This window comes from Microchirus variegatus (assembly GCF_963457635.1).
Source record: "Microchirus variegatus genome assembly, chromosome: 4".
NCBI classification, from domain to species: domain Eukaryota; kingdom Metazoa; phylum Chordata; class Actinopteri; order Pleuronectiformes; family Soleidae; genus Microchirus; species Microchirus variegatus.
In genome coordinates this window covers 18088220-18109803 of record NC_139805.1, presented here as the reverse complement: position 1 = coordinate 18109803, position 21584 = coordinate 18088220, and the positions used below count along the sequence as shown (strand labels likewise).

At 42.0% G+C, this 21584-nt stretch overlaps 1 protein-coding gene across 1 annotated transcript in view; it reads left to right on the top strand.

Moving 5' to 3' along the window:
- fryl (furry homolog, like) overlaps positions 1 to 21584 on the top strand; it is a 43977-nt gene that overhangs the window by 15777 nt on the left and 6616 nt on the right. The window contains exons 12-55 of the mRNA XM_083887880.1: positions 970 to 1073; positions 1160 to 1268; positions 1368 to 1454; positions 1542 to 1713; positions 1810 to 1942; positions 2029 to 2136; positions 2254 to 2491; positions 2627 to 2803; positions 2993 to 3079; positions 3164 to 3432; positions 3628 to 3835; positions 4000 to 4124; positions 4209 to 4266; positions 4355 to 4446; positions 4551 to 4723; positions 4810 to 4970; positions 5050 to 5160; positions 5921 to 6075; positions 6159 to 6258; positions 6349 to 6517; positions 6724 to 6992; positions 7078 to 7218; positions 7328 to 7496; positions 7621 to 7705; positions 7927 to 8039; positions 8119 to 8269; positions 8352 to 8455; positions 8541 to 8723; positions 9091 to 9292; positions 9621 to 9742; positions 9842 to 10029; positions 10221 to 10315; positions 10405 to 10997; positions 11147 to 11415; positions 11499 to 11639; positions 12497 to 12697; positions 12794 to 12955; positions 13366 to 13440; positions 13613 to 13789; positions 15299 to 15499; positions 16701 to 16892; positions 18891 to 19312; positions 21045 to 21252; positions 21389 to 21538. Coding sequence (XP_083744006.1) covers positions 970 to 1073; positions 1160 to 1268; positions 1368 to 1454; positions 1542 to 1713; positions 1810 to 1942; positions 2029 to 2136; positions 2254 to 2491; positions 2627 to 2803; positions 2993 to 3079; positions 3164 to 3432; positions 3628 to 3835; positions 4000 to 4124; positions 4209 to 4266; positions 4355 to 4446; positions 4551 to 4723; positions 4810 to 4970; positions 5050 to 5160; positions 5921 to 6075; positions 6159 to 6258; positions 6349 to 6517; positions 6724 to 6992; positions 7078 to 7218; positions 7328 to 7496; positions 7621 to 7705; positions 7927 to 8039; positions 8119 to 8269; positions 8352 to 8455; positions 8541 to 8723; positions 9091 to 9292; positions 9621 to 9742; positions 9842 to 10029; positions 10221 to 10315; positions 10405 to 10997; positions 11147 to 11415; positions 11499 to 11639; positions 12497 to 12697; positions 12794 to 12955; positions 13366 to 13440; positions 13613 to 13789; positions 15299 to 15499; positions 16701 to 16892; positions 18891 to 19312; positions 21045 to 21252; positions 21389 to 21538 — 7449 coding nt within the window. The remainder of the gene's footprint in view (positions 1 to 969; positions 1074 to 1159; positions 1269 to 1367; positions 1455 to 1541; positions 1714 to 1809; positions 1943 to 2028; positions 2137 to 2253; positions 2492 to 2626; positions 2804 to 2992; positions 3080 to 3163; positions 3433 to 3627; positions 3836 to 3999; positions 4125 to 4208; positions 4267 to 4354; positions 4447 to 4550; positions 4724 to 4809; positions 4971 to 5049; positions 5161 to 5920; positions 6076 to 6158; positions 6259 to 6348; positions 6518 to 6723; positions 6993 to 7077; positions 7219 to 7327; positions 7497 to 7620; positions 7706 to 7926; positions 8040 to 8118; positions 8270 to 8351; positions 8456 to 8540; positions 8724 to 9090; positions 9293 to 9620; positions 9743 to 9841; positions 10030 to 10220; positions 10316 to 10404; positions 10998 to 11146; positions 11416 to 11498; positions 11640 to 12496; positions 12698 to 12793; positions 12956 to 13365; positions 13441 to 13612; positions 13790 to 15298; positions 15500 to 16700; positions 16893 to 18890; positions 19313 to 21044; positions 21253 to 21388; positions 21539 to 21584) is intronic.

The following is a 21584-nucleotide window of genomic DNA, read 5'->3' as shown; positions in this document are numbered from 1 at the left end:
CTAATGTTCTATGATATGTTGAGTTGCAAATGGAAAGATTGAATATAGTTGCAGTAGATAATGGAACTGTTGGACTGTGGTTTGGACTTCAATTCTGTCCAGATCTTTGTACTGAATTTAAAACGCTTCCGATTAACAAATGTCTTTTCTTAGCCAGGTTTCAAGATATCTCGCATAACATAATTGGTCTTCTGCTCCTTTTATGGCATACGATGCTCAAGTCATTGCCTGTTGTACTGTGCCAGTCCTGTAAAAGAGATATGTTCTAATTATGGGACAGGGACATGCCACAGTGATCTGTCCTTTTAGCTGTGAAATCAAAATAAAACAATATATTTACAACATTTGGCAGCATTTTAAGTTTTTCAGTGCTAAATGTACAGTAGTTTGTGCAAATATTGGACCTCCAGTAGACCACCAGGGTAAAACATGTCATATGTTAATCCTTGCACCATGATGAGATGACACATCACATGCTATGAGCTCACAATATGGCTCTGTGTATGTATCATAACAAAACATATCCTCAGCATAGCAGATGGTTTGACTGAACTCCAGGACATGATTCTGTTTAAGTGGGTATAAAAGTTTGTATTGTATTGTATTGTAATGACTTGAATCATTTATAAATGACGACTCCCTTTGGCTGAAAGTGACTGTCTCCATACTCAGTGTTCCATCTTACAGGTCATAAATATTATTACATATTCACAAATAAACTGAAATAAAAACCTTTTGAAGCCTAGTATTTTTAATACCATGTGGACTTTTGACTGTGATACCCAATGACTCACTTGAAGCCATACACTCACACTGAAAATCAAAGGTGTGTAAACTGTTGAAGTTGTTGCACAGCTTTAATACAATCTGACTTTCTCCAGTAGACAACAACATGATCAGGTGGGTTGATGTGACTGTCGTGATAAATTATAGTGACTAAGTTTTGGATTATTATATTTACATCCACAGAACAAAGACCCAAAAATGTCTCGTGTTGCTCTGGAGTCACTCTACAGACTGTTGTGGGTCTACATTATCAGGATCAAGTGTGAGAGCAATACGGTCACACAAAGGTCAGTTCTACAGTCAGCTCTTAAGACTAACAATCAGTTTATATACACTAACACAAAACTAAGCCTTTCTCTGTTTTTCCTTTTAGCCGGCTTCTTAGCATCGTTTCAGCACTTTTCCCCAAAGGTTCGCGCAGTGTAGTGCCAAGGGACACGCCCCTCAACATCTTTGTCAAGATCATCCAGTTCATAGCTCAGGTAGGCTTGAAGCATGACTTGACAGAATAGATTTAACAACTGATATAAATCAAGGTGTAAACAAATGTAGTAACTGTTTTTGTTTGGTTGTTGCTACAGGAGAGACTGGACTTTGCTATGAAGGAAATTATCTATGACCTCCTGTGTGTGGGCAAGTCTCACAAAACGTTTACCATTAACCCAGAGGTAATGGAGATTAGACTTGATGTGATAGTGTATCTGTAGTGTTGGTTGAATTTCTCTAATCCTCTTCTTCTCTCTCTGCCTTACCAGAGGATGAATATTGGTTTGCGAGCCTTCTTGGTGATTGCCGATAGCCTACAGCAGAAAGACGGGGAGCCTCCTATGCCTACAACAGGAATCATCATGCCCTCTGGTAACACCTTACGTGTCAAAAAGATCTTCCTTAACACCACCCTCACTGATGAAGAAGCCAAGGTCATAGGTTGGTGCTGTTCTGAAAACTTCACTTTTTCTTTTAAAGACGGTTATTTTAAAAACCTTTGTTGATTTGTGTAACAACTGTGCTGGTTGTTTCCAGGCATGTCCCTGTACTACCCCCAAGTAAGAAAGGCCTTAGATAACATCCTACGACACCTTGACAAGGAGGTCGGGCGCTCCATGAGTATGACCAGTGTACAGATGTCCAACAAGGAGCCTGAAGACATGATCACGTGTGTAACCACAGCTGTGGATCTATACAGTCAATCTCTCCATCTCAAATTCTGCAACAGCATCTCATATATTGTTTGTGCTTTAGGGGAGAGAGGAAGCCAAAGATTGATCTGTTCCGCACATGTGTGGCCGCCATCCCAAGACTGATACCAGATGGCATGAGCAGACAAGACCTAATAGAGCTTCTCGCCAAGTAATTCACCCTCTCTTGCCTTACTGCAGATGTGTCACTACACAACACAACACACTGTAGCTCTTGGTGCCCTCTGCTTGTTCTCTAATGTCTTCTTGTCCTCCTCTAATCCTCTAGGCTGACTATCCACATGGATGAGGAGTTGCGGGGCCTTGCCTTTACGACTCTACAGGCCCTGATGGTTGATTTCCCAGAGTGGCGTGAAGATGTTCTCTCAGGCTTTGTCTACTTTATTGTCAGAGAGGTGACTGATGTCCACCCCACCTTGTTGGATAATGCTGTCAAGATGCTTTTGCAACTCATCAGCCAATGGAGACAAGCAGTGCAGAGCAGCAATAAGAGCCATGATGCACAGGTAAGTATCTCCTACATAAAGTTAATCCCTTGAGAGTTAATAATTTAGAACTCTATGTTCATGTCATAACATTGATTCATTGATTTATTAGTAGTATTTGCACTGAAATAACAAGGGCTTTTATTTCCTGAACAGAGCTCCAGCAGTGGACGTTCTCTGTCTCTGGACCGCATTCCTGCTCTCGGTGTACTGCATGTAGTAGAAGGTTTAGCTCTGGTGGTTCTGTGTAGCTGCCGCCCTGCTACACGCAGGCTGGCCGTGAATGTCCTCAAGGAGGTCCGTGCACTGCACACTGCACTGGGCATTGGCAAGGTAATCAAACTTAATGTGTACGACTCTGTTTAGAGTGGTTGGGTTGTTGTTTTTTTGCATGTTCTCTGTTGGTTAGTTGGTTACCTTACTGCCTTTTTCTGGATGTAATATATTTTTTATTCTCTTTCCTTCCCCCTCTCCTATCCCATTTTCATCTTTTCATCTTCTCTATCATTTGTTGTCTTTCAGGGTGATGAAGAGTTGGCCATCGATGTAATGGACAGACTAAGTGCATCTGTGTTGGAGAGTTTCATTCATCTCACCGGAGCTGATCAGGTATATAAGCCTTGTTTGGTTTTCAGACTCATAAAACTTGCACATTATACTCTTAATCACTCAGCTCACCCCTTTTCTCTGCAGACCAACCTGCTGTATTGTCCCAGTGGGATTGATCTTCAGACGCTTGCAGAATGGAGCTCATCTCCCATCAGCCACCAGTTTGATGTGGTGAGCCCCTCGCACATCTGGGTGTTTGCCCACGTTACTCAGGGCCAGGACCCATGGGTCATCAGCTTCTCCAGCTACCTGCGGCAGGAGAACCTGCCCAAACATTGCCCCACTGCCCTCAACTATGCCTGGATGTTTGGCTACACCCGTCTGCAGTTACTGTCCCCCCAAGTTGACATCAAGTATGTTTCCTGAATCCTGGCTGTGTTTGTATGAAGTCTGTGTTTTTGTGGGTTTCTGTCATTGTGGGTGTTTTCATAGAAATGACCACACTGAAATGTTTGGGTGATAATTCATCTTTGATGATGTTGTATTTTATGCTTGTGGATTGTCCTGGTCATTTTCATCTCTGACCCTCTCTATGTGACCACCTGCAGTAGCCCCATCAATGCCAAGAAAGTGAACAGTCTGAGCAGCAGTGACTCCTACATTGGCCTTTGGAGGAACTACCTGATTCTCTGCTGTAGCTCTGCCTCCTCCTCCTCCTCCATGTGTTCCTCATCCTCCACCTCTGGCTCTGTCCGCTGCTCCCCACCTGAGACGCTGGCGTCCACGCCGGACAGTGGCTACAGTTATGATTCAAAGGTCAGACACATCTGCACACACCACTTGTTTTGAACATTTATATTAAGACCTACATCAGTCTCCTTACTAGTAACTAACAATGACCATTAAGAAGCTTCTAGATTTGAATTGATTTTATCTTTATACTTAAGCCTTTAATTTACTCTTTCTGTGTCTGGGCATAGATTGTTGGAAGTCCGTCCCCCTCCCTTCTTTTCAAACACATTGTTCCAATGATGCGCTCTGAAAGCATGGACATCACAGAGTCTCTTGTGTTGGGGCTTGGCCGGACCAACCCCGTGGCCTTCAGGTAACCAACAGATGACATTATTCACATGTGAACCTTTTTATTTATTTGTGCTTGATAATAATTTATTGATTATATATTTTCCAGAGAGTTGTTAGAGGAGCTAAATCCCATCATAAAAGAAGCTCTGGAAAGAAGACCTGAAGTAAGTTCATTGTTACATTTTTGTCAGTGTTCTGCAAGAAAGAAAAGATGGTATACTGAGTTTCAATGCTGCTGTCTTTACTCTTCAGAATATGAAGCGGCGCAGGCGTCGTGACATCCTCAGGGTCCAGCTGGTCCGGATATTTGAGCTATTGGCTGATGCTGGTGTCGTCAGTCAAATGTAAGTGATTGACACATTTTTACAGTATGTGAAGCAATTAATTTGCTCTTCCATAGAACGACCTTCCTATCATGTATTGTTTTACTTCACTTTTCATTTTATAGAGCCAGTGGAGGTTTGGATGGAGAGAGCCACTCTCTGAATAGTACGCTGCTGGAGTATGTTGATCTGACCAGGCAGCTGCTTGAGGCTGAAAATGACAAGGACTCTGATACACTGAAGGACATTCGATGTCACTTCAGTGCTCTTGTGGCTAATATCATACAGAATGTCCCAGGTACTCTATATACCTTGGTTTAGATACTTATCTGCATTCAATATTTAAATTTAGTGCCTTGTTTGACCTTTGTTACTTGTGTTCAGTTCACCAGAGGAGGACCATCTTCCCCCAGCAGTCACTGAGACACAGTCTGTTCATGTTGTTTAGTCACTGGGCAGGGCCTTTCAGCATCATGTTCACTCCCCTGGATCGCTACAGTGACAGAAATATGCAGATCAACCGCCACCAATACTGTGCACTAAAGGTACACACAAACCTTGTTAAAAGATATGGATGTTTAAACTCACGTTTACGGATAACTAATTAATTTTTTCATGCCCCAGGCCATGTCTGCAGTGTTGTGCTGTGGACCTGTAGCTGACAACGTTGGCCTCTCCTCTGATGGCTACCTCTACAAGTGGCTAGACAACATCCTGGATTCTCAGGACAAGAAAGTAAGTGAAATGTTATTATGTTAGCCCTGCACGATCACTAAAAAGCTTTTGTTAGTTTGGTAAGGGAGCAATGACAGTAATCAATGAGTACTAGATATTGGTTTGAAGTAGGAATGTATATGGTCAAATAAAAGGAACACATCCAACAGAAACATTCTCAGTTGTTTACTGGGATATATTAATGTTTCTTCATGCTTCAGTTAATATTGTACACCATCTCAAGTGTTACTAATCACATCGGTCAAGGTTCAGGCCTTTACTAATGTTATTTTATTGCCAAAATGGCTGCCTTGACAAAGGTCTTTTGTTCTGAAATCATGTTTTATGAATGCAGCTGTTGAAGTCCACTTAGACACAGTATATGATTATAGTGTCTTTAACAACGTTGCCAGACCAAACAAAACCAAAATACTTCCTGGGGTCAAAGTTATGTAGCACACGTTGTTGTACCATGACACTGGCGCTACACAGTGGTGGTCAGAAGTACTACAACCATTTCATTCAGAATAAGCCCACACGATAATTAAGAAAGTAGTAAATTAAATTACATATTCATTTTAACCATCATCGGATAAATGACAGACCTTTCCCTTAGTCTTTTTTGTGGTACGATTTGCAGGTTTATTATGCCCACAATAATGTTACTTCTTTATACTTTTATACTTTATATTAAGAAATGGCTTAATGTAACAGGGATGTGTGCCGATTGCTGGAAGGAATTAACCTAAGGTTCTAACATTTTCTGAATGCTCCACTCCAGGTTCACCAGCTGGGTTGTGAGGCTGTAATGTTGCTGTTGGAGCTGAATCCTGACCAGAGCAACCTCATGTTCTGGGCTGTAGATCGCTGTTACACTGGCTCCCGTCGTGTCGCCGCTGGCTGCTTTAGGGCCATCGCCAATGTCTTCCACAACAGGTACTACATATTCCCAGCATTACCTTTACCAGTTTTTATTATGGGTGTATTGTCCATCTTGATGTGTATTATCCTTTTCCTAGGGATTACCAATTTGATACTGTGGTGCTGCTGAACCTGATTCTGTTCAAGGCAGCAGACTCTTCCAGGGAAATCTATGAAGTTGCCATGCAGCTGTTACAGGTCAGACTCAGTTGGACACATCTACACCTAACACTTCTGTATTCACTTTTGGTGGTTAAATGAACGTATTTGTGTATCTGGAAATAACAGATCCTGGAACCCAAACTCTTTCGCTATGCCCACAAATTGGAGATCCAGCGAACAGATGGCATCTTGACCCCTCCCTCGCCTCTACCGCACCTCTACTCTGTGTCTTACTATCAGCTGTCGGAGGAGCTTGCACGGACTTACCCAGAGCTAACTCTGCCCATCTTCTCAGGTTTGAAATTCTGACAGCTGCTGTTTGATTATCAGGCTGCAATGTTAGTTTGCATGTGAGGTTGTTGGCAGCCCTTTGATCAACACATCTTGGATTTTTGGAACAGTTCAGAAGTTGTTAATTATACTGTTGACAATAAAAGATTAAAATAAGGTTTGAAGCAGAGAAAACAGTCACTAAATACCTTTCAATTGTCTACACTACAGAGGTGAGCCAGCGTATCCAGACAGCACATCCTGGTGGCCGTCAAGTAATGTTGCATTACCTCTTGCCTTGGATGAACAATGTGGAGCTGGTTGACCATAAACCAACGGCACGGCGACCAGAGGATTGTGGCAGTGTTGATGATGAAGAGGATGCTCATGAGCGGGAGAACATGATGGTCAACAGTAGGCGATGGCTCCATGGAGAAGGGTGGGGCTCCCCACGTGCAACAACCATGGTGCTAAACAACCTCATGTTCATGACTGCTAAGGTGAGATCATCAGTGTAAATGTAATCCTGGTTTTGGAAATGTCAATTGAAGACATAGTTTGATCTCAAAATGTTTATTTTTACAGTATGGGGATGAGTTTGCTTGGTCGGAGATTGAGAATGTGTGGACCACTTTAGCAGACAGCTGGCCAAAGAACCTCAAAATCATTCTGCACTTCCTCATCAGTATGTCAGGAGTTAACAGTGACCCCAGCCTTTTGCCCTATGTAAGTCCCAGCACATTTTGTGCAGTGTATCTGTCATATCTCTCATGTGCAGCATATGCCACTTACTACTCATGTTTCTGACTGTGTCATATTGTATGTGTGTCCTCAGGTTAAACGAGTGGTGGTTTACTTGGGCAGAGATAAGACCATGCAGCTGCTGGAGGAGTTGATGTGTGAGCTTGAGTTGACTGATCCTGTTTGCTCAGCTGTCACTCACATGGACAACCCTCCTTACTACCGCATCACCTCCAGTTACAAGATCCCCTCAGTCACCTCAGGTTAATGAGCATTAGAAATATATTCGTTCAGATATTATATTATATTCAGATAAGGCCATGTTGCCAATGCTAAATAATACTTTGTCAATGCATTCAGGTCAATATCTTGTGTCTCCTCTCTCAGGAACAACTTCCAGCAGCAATACCATGGTGCCAGGAAATGATGGTCATCATGACGGCAAGATCAAAGACTCCAACATGGAGGACAGGTACAAGATAACGGCACTTTCTAATACTGTTAGGAAGTGATGGGAGCAACTGATGGGGTTTATCAGGTCTGCAACACCTTCAGAGGGCTGGGAATGTATAAATGTACTTCAAACCTAAGAGACAAAAACTACACAATTGTAGCAGAGATCCTAAAGTAAACACAGGGCACAGACAATTGAGTCAAAACATGTGGGTTTTTAACTAAGCATCTGTTCTGCAGTTACACCCACCTGGATATCTACAGTGGCCTGAACAGTAACCTGAACCGCCAGCACCACCGTCTGGAATCTCGTTACAGCAGCAGCTCTGGAGGCTCCTATGAAGAAGAGAAGAGTAAGAGAATAAATTATTGGCAACTCTCACTCCCAACATGGTTACTATACATTTCTGATAATGTTGTCCCTTTTTCTAGGTGACTCTATGCCACTTTATGCTAACTGGCGTTTGAAAGTGATGGATCACAACCGGCCAGAGCCTCTCCCCTTCCCTCCAACAGGCGGCTGCTGGTCTCCATTGGTGGACTATTTGCCAGAAACCAACACCCCTGCTGTGCCACTCCACAGGTAAACCATACCACCTTCAGCTCCCTCAACATTACATGGTTGTTTTTTCATCCAAGTCAAGCTTTGTTTTCTGTGTTTTCAGGTGTAACATAGCAGTCATTCTACTGACAGACCTCATTGTGGATCATGGGGTCAAAGTGGAGTGGGGGGCCTACCTACACCTCTTGTTACATGCAATTTTTATAGGTCAGTTGCTTTCTAAATAGTATAGTAGGACAGTTGGTGGTGATGGACTGAGTTTAAACAATTTCTCCTTTTTGTTTTTCTCCAGGGTTTGATCACCAGCACCCAGAAGTCTATGAGCATTGCAAACGTCTACTGCTTCACCTGCTTGTGGCCCAGGGAGCAAATAGCAACGTTCAGTCTGTGGCAATGGTGCTATTGCGCAACAGAGACTACAACGATCCAAGGGTCCTGACTGTGAAGCCAGTAGCTCCAGAGTTCAACCTTACAGGTCAGTTCAGCTGTGGAGCTTGGGATGGAGAAAGAAAGAGATGATAAAATCCAAGAGACGAGAGAACTAATTCCCCACCAGCTGTACTTGTAGCGAAAGTAACAAAAACATTGCTTTTATTGTTCTCATTTGTTGTTGCCATAGCAGATAACAGACTGGATGCAACAAACCCGTCCCACAAGACTGGGTTTCCTGCCTCTCAATATTACCATTTAATTTCCATTGTTTTGAACATTAAACTGCCAACTTCCATTGAAAATATCTTCCCTTAAGACTTCTAAAAGCTTGTGATGCTGTTATATCATTAAGAGAAGACATTCCTACAAAACATACCATGTATCTTGATGTTTGTTATTTGTTTTTATAGGAGTTCAAGAGCTTTTTCCAGACTGTCAGCCATCACCTATGACGGACTCTGGTCTCAGCTCGAGCTCTACATCCTCCAGTATAAGTCTGGGGACAGGGGTAACTGCTCTGCCTCACCTCTCCCCCTCACTCCTCAGTGAGGTGGATGCCACTGCTGAACAGGACAAGAAGGCAAAAGTTCTCATTGAGTTTATCACATCGAGGTTAGAAAGACCGTGTTTCATAAAAGAAAGCTTCAGATACTTGTTAACTGTTTCAGCTCTGCTGTAGTATCTCACATGTATTGGTATTATTCATTGCGCAAGATCAAAATTATTTTATTTTACTCATGTACAATTACTGTATTTGCTTTCATGCTTCCAGCAGTGTCTGAATGGACTGGGTATTTTATTTTGCATGGGTTTGATGTTGGAGTTGGTATAATTGTATTCTTTTTGTATAATAAATAATGTGAAATGTTGTTGTGTGGTATAATATACTTAACAGTTAACAGGTCGCATTGCCTAATGCATGTTTGCTCTCACCTTGTAGAAAGAAGGGCCCACTCTGGAACCATGAAGATGTATCACCCAAGAATCCCAACATAAAGAGTGCTGACCAGCTGAGTGTTTTTGTCCGACATGTCGTAACTGTCTTCAAACATTCTCAATCAGGTCTGTTTGGTTTGTTGCTGCTCATTCTCCCTGGCTCACATGTGTAAGTGGGAAAGTTTTTGTCATGCTCAACGTTGTTGTGCATGTGTGTCTCCACAGGTTTCCAGCTGGAGCCATTGCTTAGTGAAGTAGCTCTTCAAACAGCGCTGTCTTGTCCTTCTCGCCACTACGCTGGACGCTCATTTCAGATTTTCAGGGCACTCAAGCAACCTCTGACTCCTGCAACGCTGTCTGACATACTGTCTCGACTGGTAGAGACCGTAGGTGACCCAGGAGAGGAGGCTCAGGTAAGAACATAAAACAAATGGTCTGCATGGTCTTGCTCTGAAATGTTCTTACATGCTACAGTTCAGTGTCACAATTTGCTCTTTGTCATGACAGAACATAATATAAGCATGAATTAAAACATGGAGAAGTGAATAAAGGAGTCATCCGTGTCTTGGTTGATGGACTGATTGCTGATGTTTTTGCTCTTCAGGGCTTTGTCATTGAACTCCTCCTGACACTGGAGTCAGGCATTGACACGCTAGCAGACACAGTCAAAAACTATGACCTCCTCACTGCCTTAGCACAGTAAGCCTTACTCCTGATAACCTCGCTAATATTTTCCTTATGTTTGACTAGCACAGTATCAAACTAATGTTTTTTTTTTTTTGATACAGAACCTCTCCCCGTGATTTGTTGGGGGCCAAGTTTGCTGCCAACAGGAAAAGCACAGGCCAGCTGAACCTGAACAGTGGGGGCCTGTTTCATTATGTCCATACGCGCAGCAACTCTCTGCGGGCCAATCCGATGGGTGAACGGAAAGGTGACCGACGCAGGAGTAACACCATAGACATAGCCGACAGACTAGGTGGGAGCCACGGAAATCTAGCCCGCACACGAAGCTTATCATCGCTAGGTGGGGCAGGGGGTCAAGGGGGGGACACCGTCCCCCCTGTAGACCCGGCCAACCTGATGGCCACCGTGTTCTGGATTGCTGCTTCGCTGCTCGAGTCGGACTATGAGTTTGAGTATCTGCTGGCCCTGCGGCTCTTGAACAAGATGCTGGGCCAGCTGCCTCTGGATCGTGCAGATAGCAGAGAGCGTCTGGAGAAGATCCAGGCCAAGCTGAAGTGGTACAGCTTCCCTGGCCTGCTGCAGCTCTTCCTGAAGGGATTCACCTCTGCTTCCACTCAGGAGCTCACCATTCATCTGCTCAGCAAACTCATCAGTGTCTCCAGACATACACTGGTAGACCCCACACAAGTAGCAGGTTAGCAAGCAGAACTAAGAATAAGCCTTCTGGTAGCATAATACCAATGCCTTTTAATGCAAGCTTTCCTTTCTCCTCCCAGCATTTAATTATCAGTTGTGATGATAACTATAAATAATTCACGTTGTGTTCCTGGGACTTTTCTGCAGGTTTTCCCTTGAATATCCTGTGCCTCCTACCACATCTCATCCAGCACTTTGACAGCCCTACTCCTTTCTGTAAGGAGACGGCTGATAAAATAGCCAAGGTGTGTGCTGAGGAGAAGTCAGCCACTCTCTCCAACCTGGCCCACATGATGAGCCTGTACAGCGCACACAGCTATTCACGCGACTGCACCAACTGGATCAATGTGGTCTGTCGCTACCTCCACGATGCCTTTGCTGAGATCACCCTGAATCTGGTCACTTACTTGGCTGAGGTAAGTAAGGTCAAGATCAAACTTGCTGTTCTTAGATCCTTTTAGTAAGATTCTAATCAATATTGTGTCCCTATGTCTCCCAGTTGCTGGAAAAGGGTCTTCCCAGCATGCAACAGTCCTTGTTGCAGATCATCTACAGCCTGCTGAGTCATATTGACCTTTCAGCAGCCCCTGTCAAACAGTTCAACCTGGAGATCATGAAGATCATTGGCAAATATGTTCAGGTGAGCCTTTACCATTCTTCCAGTTCAGTTTTTATACTGTATCAGTGATACTTAAATGTTCACTGTGTAAACATGTGTGGTATCTCATGGTGAGACTATGGATTGCATCCAATGGTAGACGTTTTGATCTTTCCTCCTCCATGGTCATTGGTTTATGAATTGGGTTTATGTGAGCAAAGCTGTTCTTTGTGTGTGTGTACTACCCTTTTGCTTCAAATTCCAAAACATATGAAAAGACTATGAAACCCAAACAATTTTCCATTTGAAAGCAATGATACACTGATACAAACATATTTTTTTTTATTGGTTACTTTAATGGAGTATAATTGAAGATGTTTACTGATTGGCAACTTGTGTAGGGTTTGATATATCTGTGTTTTTACCTGACATGGCCCATTTTGACATATTTTTGATGTGTAAGAATACAATTGACAATGAGAAAAACAGTATCATATCTTACATGGTTTTTGATGCGGCTGCAGCGTTTGATTTTTACAGCACTATAAACTCGCTCACATCTGCTACTGTCAGCTGTTATACCATTATTGCCTCAGGCTAATTCTGTACTAGCTTACTGTCGCTGTTGCTTTGTGTTGAAGCTATTGTATTTGTGTTTTTACATTATTCCAGTGCATGCACAATTTGAGTCATATTTGTTTGGTGGCCTTTTAAGGTTCCGTGACATGAATAATATGCAGCTATGTTAAACAAAAAACGCATACAGAACAAAATATACATGTTTTCAAAGATGAAATCTATAGCTACAGGGATAAGGGATTATTTATCTTTCCGAGTGCAGACATTCTACAAAAACGTCCACTTGGCCTAATGTCTTTATGATTTTTTTTTTTTTGCAGAGCCCACATTGGAAGGAAGCTCAAAACATTTTGAAGTTGGTGGTTTCTCGCTCAGCCAGCCTTGTTGTCCCAGATGATGTGCAGCGCTCCTACAGCACAGAATCGTGTGGATCTCCTGAAATTGCTTTTACACGCATATTCAACAACTCTTCAAAGGAGCTGCCTGGAAAAACTCTAGACTTCCACTTTGACATCTCAGAGGTTATTGTCTGCTCTCTACGCTGATCTGACTGTTTTGATTTTATGGATATCGATTTTTTTCTTATTTTTACTAACTATTGTTATTTGGTTTGAAAGACACCAATCATAGGACATAAATATGGTGATCAGCGTACTGCAGCAGGCCGCAATGGAAAGCCGCAGGTGATTGCTGTAACTAGGAGTACCTCCTCCACATCATCTGGATCCAACTCCAATGGTCTGGTGCCAGTTAGCTGGAAGAGGCCGCAACTCTCCCAGGTACTTGCACAAGTAGATGCAAGAGACAACACTGTACTAACCTGAACCAGAAGGTAGGAGGCAGCACTGACTTGAGGTGAAATCTCACCGGAGCCAGATGTGCCTCATCTTTGCCTGCTAAATCATATATCATCAATATGAATGAGATTTTGCTGTTCTTGATAATGAGTAAATAGAGATGTTTGACAAGTGAAAGATATGATTTACCAATTATATTTTCCGGTGTGCAAATAAAATCCTTAAATGCAGCAAATGTTTAAATAATGTAAAAAAAAAAAAAACTTGTTTTCTAATGGTGTTAATGATTTGGTCAGATTGGGGTTTAAAATTGATGTGCACAATTATGATATGATGTCACATATTTTCTAAACTGGAAACTACAAACATTTATTGATGCTTTTTGGTTACAGAGAAGAACCAGAGAGAGGCTGATGAATGTGCTGTCTCTATGTGGCCCAGAGTCTGGCATCCCCAAAAATCCATCTGTAAGACTCCTCTTTCTCTATAAAAGCCTCATACACAGTCTCTTTAAAGACATTGTTGAGAATTCTGTTTCTTGAATTGTGTGGCTGTTTTCTTTGTTTTGTTGTATCTCTGCTTTATTTTTTATTTGAAGATGATAACTACAGAGACTGTATTTCCATCTTCCTGATACAGGTGGTGTTCTCATCCAGTGAGGATCTGGACTCTGCTGACCAGCAGACCAGTCTCATTCCCACAGTGGAGGAGGTGATCAGAGAGGAGGAGGTACTGGGAGAAGATACAGGCAGTGAGCAGCAGTTTGGTGTCTTCAAAGACTTTGACTTCTTAGATGTCGAGTTGGAAGATGCTGAGGTAAGAATTGACTCTAAACTGCTTTTACCAGGCTTTTGCACAGATCTAAATAGTTGAAAAATATATGGAAAACTATGTTGTTTTGCCTTTGTCATCTTAAAATGATTGTACTTTTCAAAATGACTCGGTTCTGTCACTTTATCACTTCACTTGACCATACTAAATTTGGTAATTGTTCCAGTTTAGCATTTGTCGTGTTTGTCCTACGTACTGAACGTCTTATTTGTCATAGATAGATAGATAGATAGATAGATAGATAGATAGATAGATAGATAGATAGATAGATAGATAGATAGATAGATAGATAGATAGATAGATAGATAGATAGATAGATAGATAGATAATTCATCTCACAGAGAAATTCACAGTTCAGCAGCTCCAGAATATGTTACAAGATATAAACATAAGAGGCATGCAATTATATGTACAGTCTAAATATAAACTGAAACATATGTATAAAAAGAAAAAATATATTAAAAAAAAAAAATATATATATATATATGTCTTTGTACCTGTTTTGATTCTACTAACACACTTATTCCTTCTCTTCTCTTGCCACAAGGAGTTACAGGTATGTGTGAGGGCCCAAGAGCTTCTAAATCTGCCTTTTCACTAAGCAATACAAGTCAATTCAAAACCCTCATCTGGCATGCATTTCCACAATGTGTAAAAGTAAAGTCGGAGGGCCACAGCTGTGTCATAGTGCGACATCAGTCAAAAGTCAAGGTTCCTTTATTGTATTTCTGACAGATGAAGAACTTACATTTTGTTACTTGGGTCCAGACAGAGCACAGTTAAGTGCTGCATTCAATAATAAAATTCAGTAATAGTTTCCCCACATTCAGTCAATAGCCGCTTAATCTCGCTTGTTTTATATCAGATCAGTATGTGTTTTTAGCGCGTTTCTCCATAATGTCTCTCCTCTCCTACCTAGTTCTGTGTCTCGTGTCTTTTATTAGTGGTTATGAGCGTCTATCCTGTGCAGCTAAATAGAAAATAATTATATTATTGTGGTATTGTGTTTTTTCTCAATATACTGCAGTGCGTCCAGATTCTTTATTTATGGATCCACTATGCTAGGCACCCCAACAGATGGGAGCTAAAAAGGCAGACCACATTGATCACTTTTTTTCCTACCTTCACAGCTTTTTACAATTGGAAAATAACTGTGGAACGTACAAAACTAAAGCAAACTGTACCGCTTAGTGGAAATGGAGATAAGGAGCTGCTGTTCTCTGCAGTGCCCCAGTGTTTTTGTGTTGTCACCAAATCAATTGCTGTTTTACCTCATGATTTTGTTACTGTGGTTGTGAATCCTTGACATTTTCAATTAAGAACATTGCATTGCACACTTTGCCAAAATGTGGAGAAACTTCATCATGTCTTCATATACTCATATTTTTTTAGTTGAATGTTTTTATGTGTCCTCCTTTGTTTTGTTGTCTTGTTTTGTAAACCTGGTTGTTGTGTGCGTCGTGTCTCACCGCTTTTGTCTGAATTGTCCTACAGGGGGAGAGCATGGACAACTTCAATTGGGGGGTGCGTCGGCGTTCCTTGGAGAGCATGGACAAAGGGGACACGCCATCTTTGCAGGAGTGCCAATACGCAGGCAGCACACCGAGCCTCAACTTGACCAACCACGAGGACACAGATGAATCATCTGAGGAGGAGGTACTGAGTGCTAGCCAGATTCTCACCCGCTCTGGCCTTGTAAGTCTTACTCTAAATCAGGTTCCCTCCCCACCCACCCAACCCACCATGCTCCTCACACAGCCCGCTGGCATGGTGTGCGTGTGTATGTGTGTGAACTGAGCTGGACCTGCTGCCAGAGTGGACGGGGGCTAGATGCTTTGCTTCTTTGCTGGTGGTAGACGCCCCTTTCAAACCTTAGCTCAGTCCCTCCACTGCTGACTGCTCCATTATTGCTACTCTCCTGTCTTTATTTTTACTGTAGGTAAGTAGAGTGTAGGGAAATTCAAAAACATTTGTTCAGTTCAAATCAACGATAGGTAAATCATTGATGTTGAACTATATAATTCCAATTAAACATACAATTCAACGATAGAAGACTACAAGTGTTAGAACTCAAAATAACAGCATGTTCTTGCATTTTTGTATTTTACATTGTTCTTCAGCTGCTTGTCTCTAACCCTGCTGTTCTTTGGTTTTCTTAACTAGTAAGACCATATCCAAAGCTGGTAATATTATAAATAGTATTATTAATATTAATGCTTCACTTCAGTCTAATGGAGATGTTGTCTTTCCTTCCCTCTTCTGCTTTTCTTGATCTTGGTAGTGCATGGTGAGAGAATGAGCTTTTGCCTCTAGTTTTGCTTATCCAGTATTATAACATACAAAAATTAGCATGCAGCATTTTGTTTCAGGTAAACAGCATTTTAAACGATTTGAGCGTAAACTTATATAATGTTATATTTATTATTAATATTATTGACGTTGGCATGATCTCATGTTTTGCTTGAAGCTATTTAAAGTGATGAGTCAATTTAACAGGAGACTAAAATGACTAAACATGCTCTGCTTGAGAAAAAAGCATAAGTTAAATCGTGAAATAAAATAAGTTATATTAATTAAAAATTAAACTTCTAAAAATAGAACTGGTCAGTTGGTGCTAAACTAATTATCAGCAGTAGTAACAGAAAGGTCTTACTGAGCATAACGGATGGAGTGAAGGATCTATTTGACATTACAGCTGAATGTTTTAAATACATCTATGTGTGGAAAAATACATTTTACATATTAATAAAAATATTAAGTCCCCTAATGTAGGTTTTGATAAATCTCTGTTTGCATAGAAGTATACTTTGGAATCAGATGGGATGATGTATAATGCACATTTATCCTATGTCTCAACATTGAGGCTGATCTGTCCTAATTTGTGTTACTCCTCTAGCTCAACAGTGACTCTGCCACAGATGACACCACGTCCAACCATGTGGATTCTTTGCAGCAGTCTCAAGAATCATCCAGCAGTGCACTGACTGAGGAGTCAACTGTCCTTCCTTCTCTACCCTCCCTTCCTCAGCGGGATAGCCCCATTTTGGAGATGGCCCACTCAGAAAGTACCAGCAGCCAGCTGCCTGAGGTGCGATCAATCGGGAGCAGCAATAAAATGTGGTGCTCGGGTTCTTTCTAGCTTGTTTTTTTTCCTTTCTGTTTGGCCTTTATTTGCTTTTGCTATACTTTTGTCTGGCATTGAGTCAGAAGATTAGCTGCCTTCAGAGAGCTTTGGTTGGGGGTGAAAGCTTATGGTTCTATAACTGTGCCTTAATTGTGTCCTTTGCTTCCGACTCCTACCGCCGCTTGCTTTTATTGCTCTGCTCTGGGTGTGGGTGCTGAGGTGCTTGCTCTTGCCCCTTACATAGCTATTCTTGTGGGGCTTGCTTGTGTGATTTAGGGAGAGATGATGAACTAACGCTCACCTCAGGTCAGCTGTTACTGCTCACCTTCAATAACAAAACCACTGACCATTCCAACTAAATCCACCATGTAAAACTTATGAAATGGACACCATCTACTTAACCTTCGGCCGACGCATGTGTGAGTATGAGTCCATTACAAGTGGTGTGTTAATTTTAAGTAGTGCAGTTAATGTAAATCTAGTGGTGTTCTAACCATTTAAACTCCTTAAATTTGCTACCATATTAACATGCCATAGCTTTTCTTATGATGAACAGCTTTGATATCTACTGCTACTGATATTTATCACGTATACTAACAATGGTGAGTATATTCCAGTCCAGATTTGCATGTGAAAGTACATTGTGGCAATTGCTGTATTCATGTAAAAAACAGATATTTAGTACAGGAATAGTAGTATATCATTACACGTACATAATGTGCTGGTGCTAACCCAAAATAAGATTCATCTATACCATAACTGAATGAAACTTTCTAGGAACTCGGTCGAGCTAGCGTTCTCAATGTCATTCCAAGGACATCTCCTCCATCACAGCCCCAGCTCTTAGTGTAATGAGCCTGAGATAAAACCATCAATACTCTTACTCATTCCCTTCAGTACGGCCACGGCCACTTCTAAAAGCTTTCTGTAATATAGCTGCTGTCTCAGTGATGTACTGGCTGCCTGCCACACTTGGCTTTCCTAATGCATTAGACTTTTAAATTAAAATAAATAAAAACAAGACGGGGGTGGGGTGGGGGGGCTAATTAGAACCCCTTCTCTGTGACGTCTCCAAGCATAATTCCTCTTATTGTTAGTATCGACATTGTAAGTATTCATATTTATCTACATCAACATGGGTCGTATACAAATGGCATTTATCTGGAGTTTCCTGTGTCTGAGTCAGACACTGTGATGGTTTTGATAAACAAACCAACTCCAGCCTACAGGTATCCACTTTGTATGGCTGAAGCCTGATGATTGTATGTTGCAAATAGACTCAGTCATTTGTGTGTAGGTATGGAGTGTAAGTAATTCGCCCATTCACATGTAACTCGTGTCATCTCATTCATCTCCTGTCCTGTTGCCTCTCACTCCCATGCCATTTTTACCCTGATGCTCCAGTTTTATTGGAGCTGAGGTCAAGTTTTTATTGGCATTTCAGTGATGGAGTGAAATTGGCTCCTGTTAATTGATTCTTTTTCTTTACTTTCTCACAAGAGACATTTCCTTAAAGAGAGACATAAAGAGGAATCTCCGAGGATGTGATCACTGTAAAAGGCGTTTACTTAAAAGTCCCTCTTGAGTGATTTAAACTACTATATAGTACTAAGTATAGGCCATAGCAGTCTTAATTCAGCCTATATGAAGGTTACATGGTCAATCTGTGGTCTCCAGTTGGCCCTAAGAGAAGCCGTTCATATTCTGTATAGAAAAGCAATATATAAAGATTAAAATAATTTAAAAGGTTGATTACATAAACTCAGGCTTGTTTAAAGCTGAATAGTACTATTTGAAGCTGTCATACTACTCATAAAACACTAGATATTATTTATTATAACCTAAATTAATTTAATGGTACAACTCCATCTTAGCCATTTAAAAAGCAGGTTTTTTTTCCTTTGGCCTACCACATGCCAAGCTGCACCTGAGCGTCCCCCTTGTGTTCCTTTTGTGTTACAGGATGCTGCGAGCATGATGGCGGTCGATGAGTTGAGCAGCAGTGTTAGCGAGGACACGGGGTTTTGCAGTGCAACCCCTCTGCCCTCTGACCCCGCAGAGCTGTGTTACCTCCCAGACTCGCATGATCCTCAAGATTCTCAGGATGCTCAGGACCCCCATGAGTCCCAGGACCCTCAGGAAGACCTGGATCCAGCCCCCCCTCCTCCTTTGGCTATTGACACTCCACCGGGGTCCCTCTGTGAGGATGAATCCCAGACGGTCCTGCCTCTATGTCTGCCTCTGCCACCAGAGTCAAAGCCAGATCCTGATCCAGACCCAGACAGCACCTGTGGCTCTGTGTGGGAAGAAGATGTAACGCAAGCACTCAAAGAGCTGGACGAACGCTGTGAGGAGGAGGAGGCTGACTTCTCTGGCATGTCCAGGTACGTGGGTCATAATTTTTTTTGTGGAGCCACAGGATCCTGATTCAAAAGTTGATTGGCAGAAATACAACTTACTACCAATTAGTATGTTTGTATAAGTGTATATTTGCTTTAAAAAAATTTGGACCATAGAATTAGTCTCTTTCTGGCAGAGGTGGACACACTTCACTCAATAAAAATATTCCCCACCAGTGCTTGTATACTGAGACAAGGACAGTTGTCCAGTTGAATGGCATAGTCTTGATTGTGGGCCCAGGTCCCCTTGTGGTCCAGCAAGGAACTACATTTAGTTTGTTGGGGGTTAAAAAAAACACCTTCAGCTAACTGTAAAACATTAGATTTTTCAAAGTTACTTTGTATAATGTTAAGTTTATGTGGATTGATTGTTACTCATAGATAATGTGTTCATTTTGAACCCTAGATATGAAAGAGACCTGATTCTAAGTATGTTGTTCTCCAAATGCAATTTTCTTGACTAGAAAAGTTACGGTGTGATCATCAGAGTTCTGATTAAAGGTTTTGGTGTGCTGCACAAGATTTTCAGCTTTAAAATTGAGCTGAAAAATTCATACACTCAGGAACATGGTGTGCATGGTGTGTTAATTTTGTCATTAATCATCAATGCAGGATATTCATTGATTGACATAATCTTCATTTTTTAAATTATGACAAAATAAATCAAAGAATAGTGTAGAAATGATTGAAGGTACGTGAACTACAGTACTTCCTCTTGTAAGAGGAAGGGTTTTGGTGTTATCTCTGGCAGGGCTCCTGTGTGGGCTGGGACTATGGCGGTGTGCCAGCAAAGGCTGGCTCAAGTCCACTTGTAAACATTTCCATTTCAAGGTGGGCCAATTCTGGCTGGAGGACAGTGATGAAGTCAGAGTTTTAAACTCCACAGAAACTGATCCACGTTTGACAGCACACATGTACAGTCACATGTGTCATTCAGCCTGTTTACCAGTATACATCACTGAACTTGAGGCCTTTCACAATCGTCAGCCACATGATTGATAGACAAGTGTGTGATTGATGTTTACCCTGCGTGATTGATGACAAACTGCAGAAGGACTGTACGTAGGTGAGAGCCAGAGGAAAGCAAATGCGGTGATGAGAGCAATGAGAGCTGGCTCCGTTTTCCTAGAAATGTGTGTATGTGTCTGTGTGAGTTGTTGCCGAGCCTGTTCACAGCTCTGCACTCTTGTGTGGGACGAGAGCGCGGCGCTCTAGCGCTGTTAGCAGTTGCAGCACAGCCGTGCTGCAGAAGAGGGGAGAGAGTAAGGGGAAGAGAAGCGATAGTTTAGGGTGAGGATGAGGACAGAGACCGTGTCCGCTGCAGCGCTTGGCAGTGCAGGCTTTAGATATTTATATTCTGTCTGCTTCTTCAGACTCTTTCGTCCCACTGGTCTGTGAGTATCTGCTCTCTCGTTCTGTGTGTGTGTGTGTGTATGTGTGTGGGAGAGAGAGAGAGAGAAAGAGAGGGATGTTTGTGTGATGCTAAAATGCTATTAGCTCATTTGTTATCATGTAAGAGCACTGCAGTAGATTAGATCTTTCAATATACTGCAGCAAGGCTGCTCTCAGGGAGAGAGCAGAGATACTGCAATGTGAGGTTGTTTACTTGCTGCAAGTGATGGCGAGCATGCGTGTGTGTTTACATTTGTCCTTTGGTAAAGACTAATGAAAGTGTGGAACATGTCTGATTGTAGCTTATTGGCCTTATGTGTTTCAGTCAAGATGAAGGTGACGCAGACTGCTTTCCAGAGATTCAGGCCTCTCCGCCCCCTTCGCCCTTCCTCTCTGCCATCCTGGCAGCATTCCAGCCTGTTGCCTATGACAATGAGGAGGATGCTTGGCGTTGCCATGTCAACCAGATGTTGTCGGATACAGACGGCTCCTCCGCTGTTTACACTTTCCACGTGTTCTCCCGACTCTTTGAGGTAAATACCTGGTAGAAGTTTTTCTCTGTGTTTTTCCTTTTTGTTTGTCTGTGAACCTGTTCAGCAAGATATTCAATTTCCTCTCTGTTTTTTGTTTAGTTTTCTGTTTTTACCTCTGCATTTTTGTCTTACACAGAATATGCAGAGGAAATTTGCCTCCATTACACATGCATCTGTTCACTTTCTCGGGGAAAGGCTCCAGCGAATGGGAAATCAGTTCCTCAGCTCCCTGGAAGTTATGACGTCTTGCTCTCAATGTCCAACTGTGCTGCTGGACGCTGAGACGGTGAGACAAATGTTTGAATCTGATATTAAGGAAATATGCAACACAA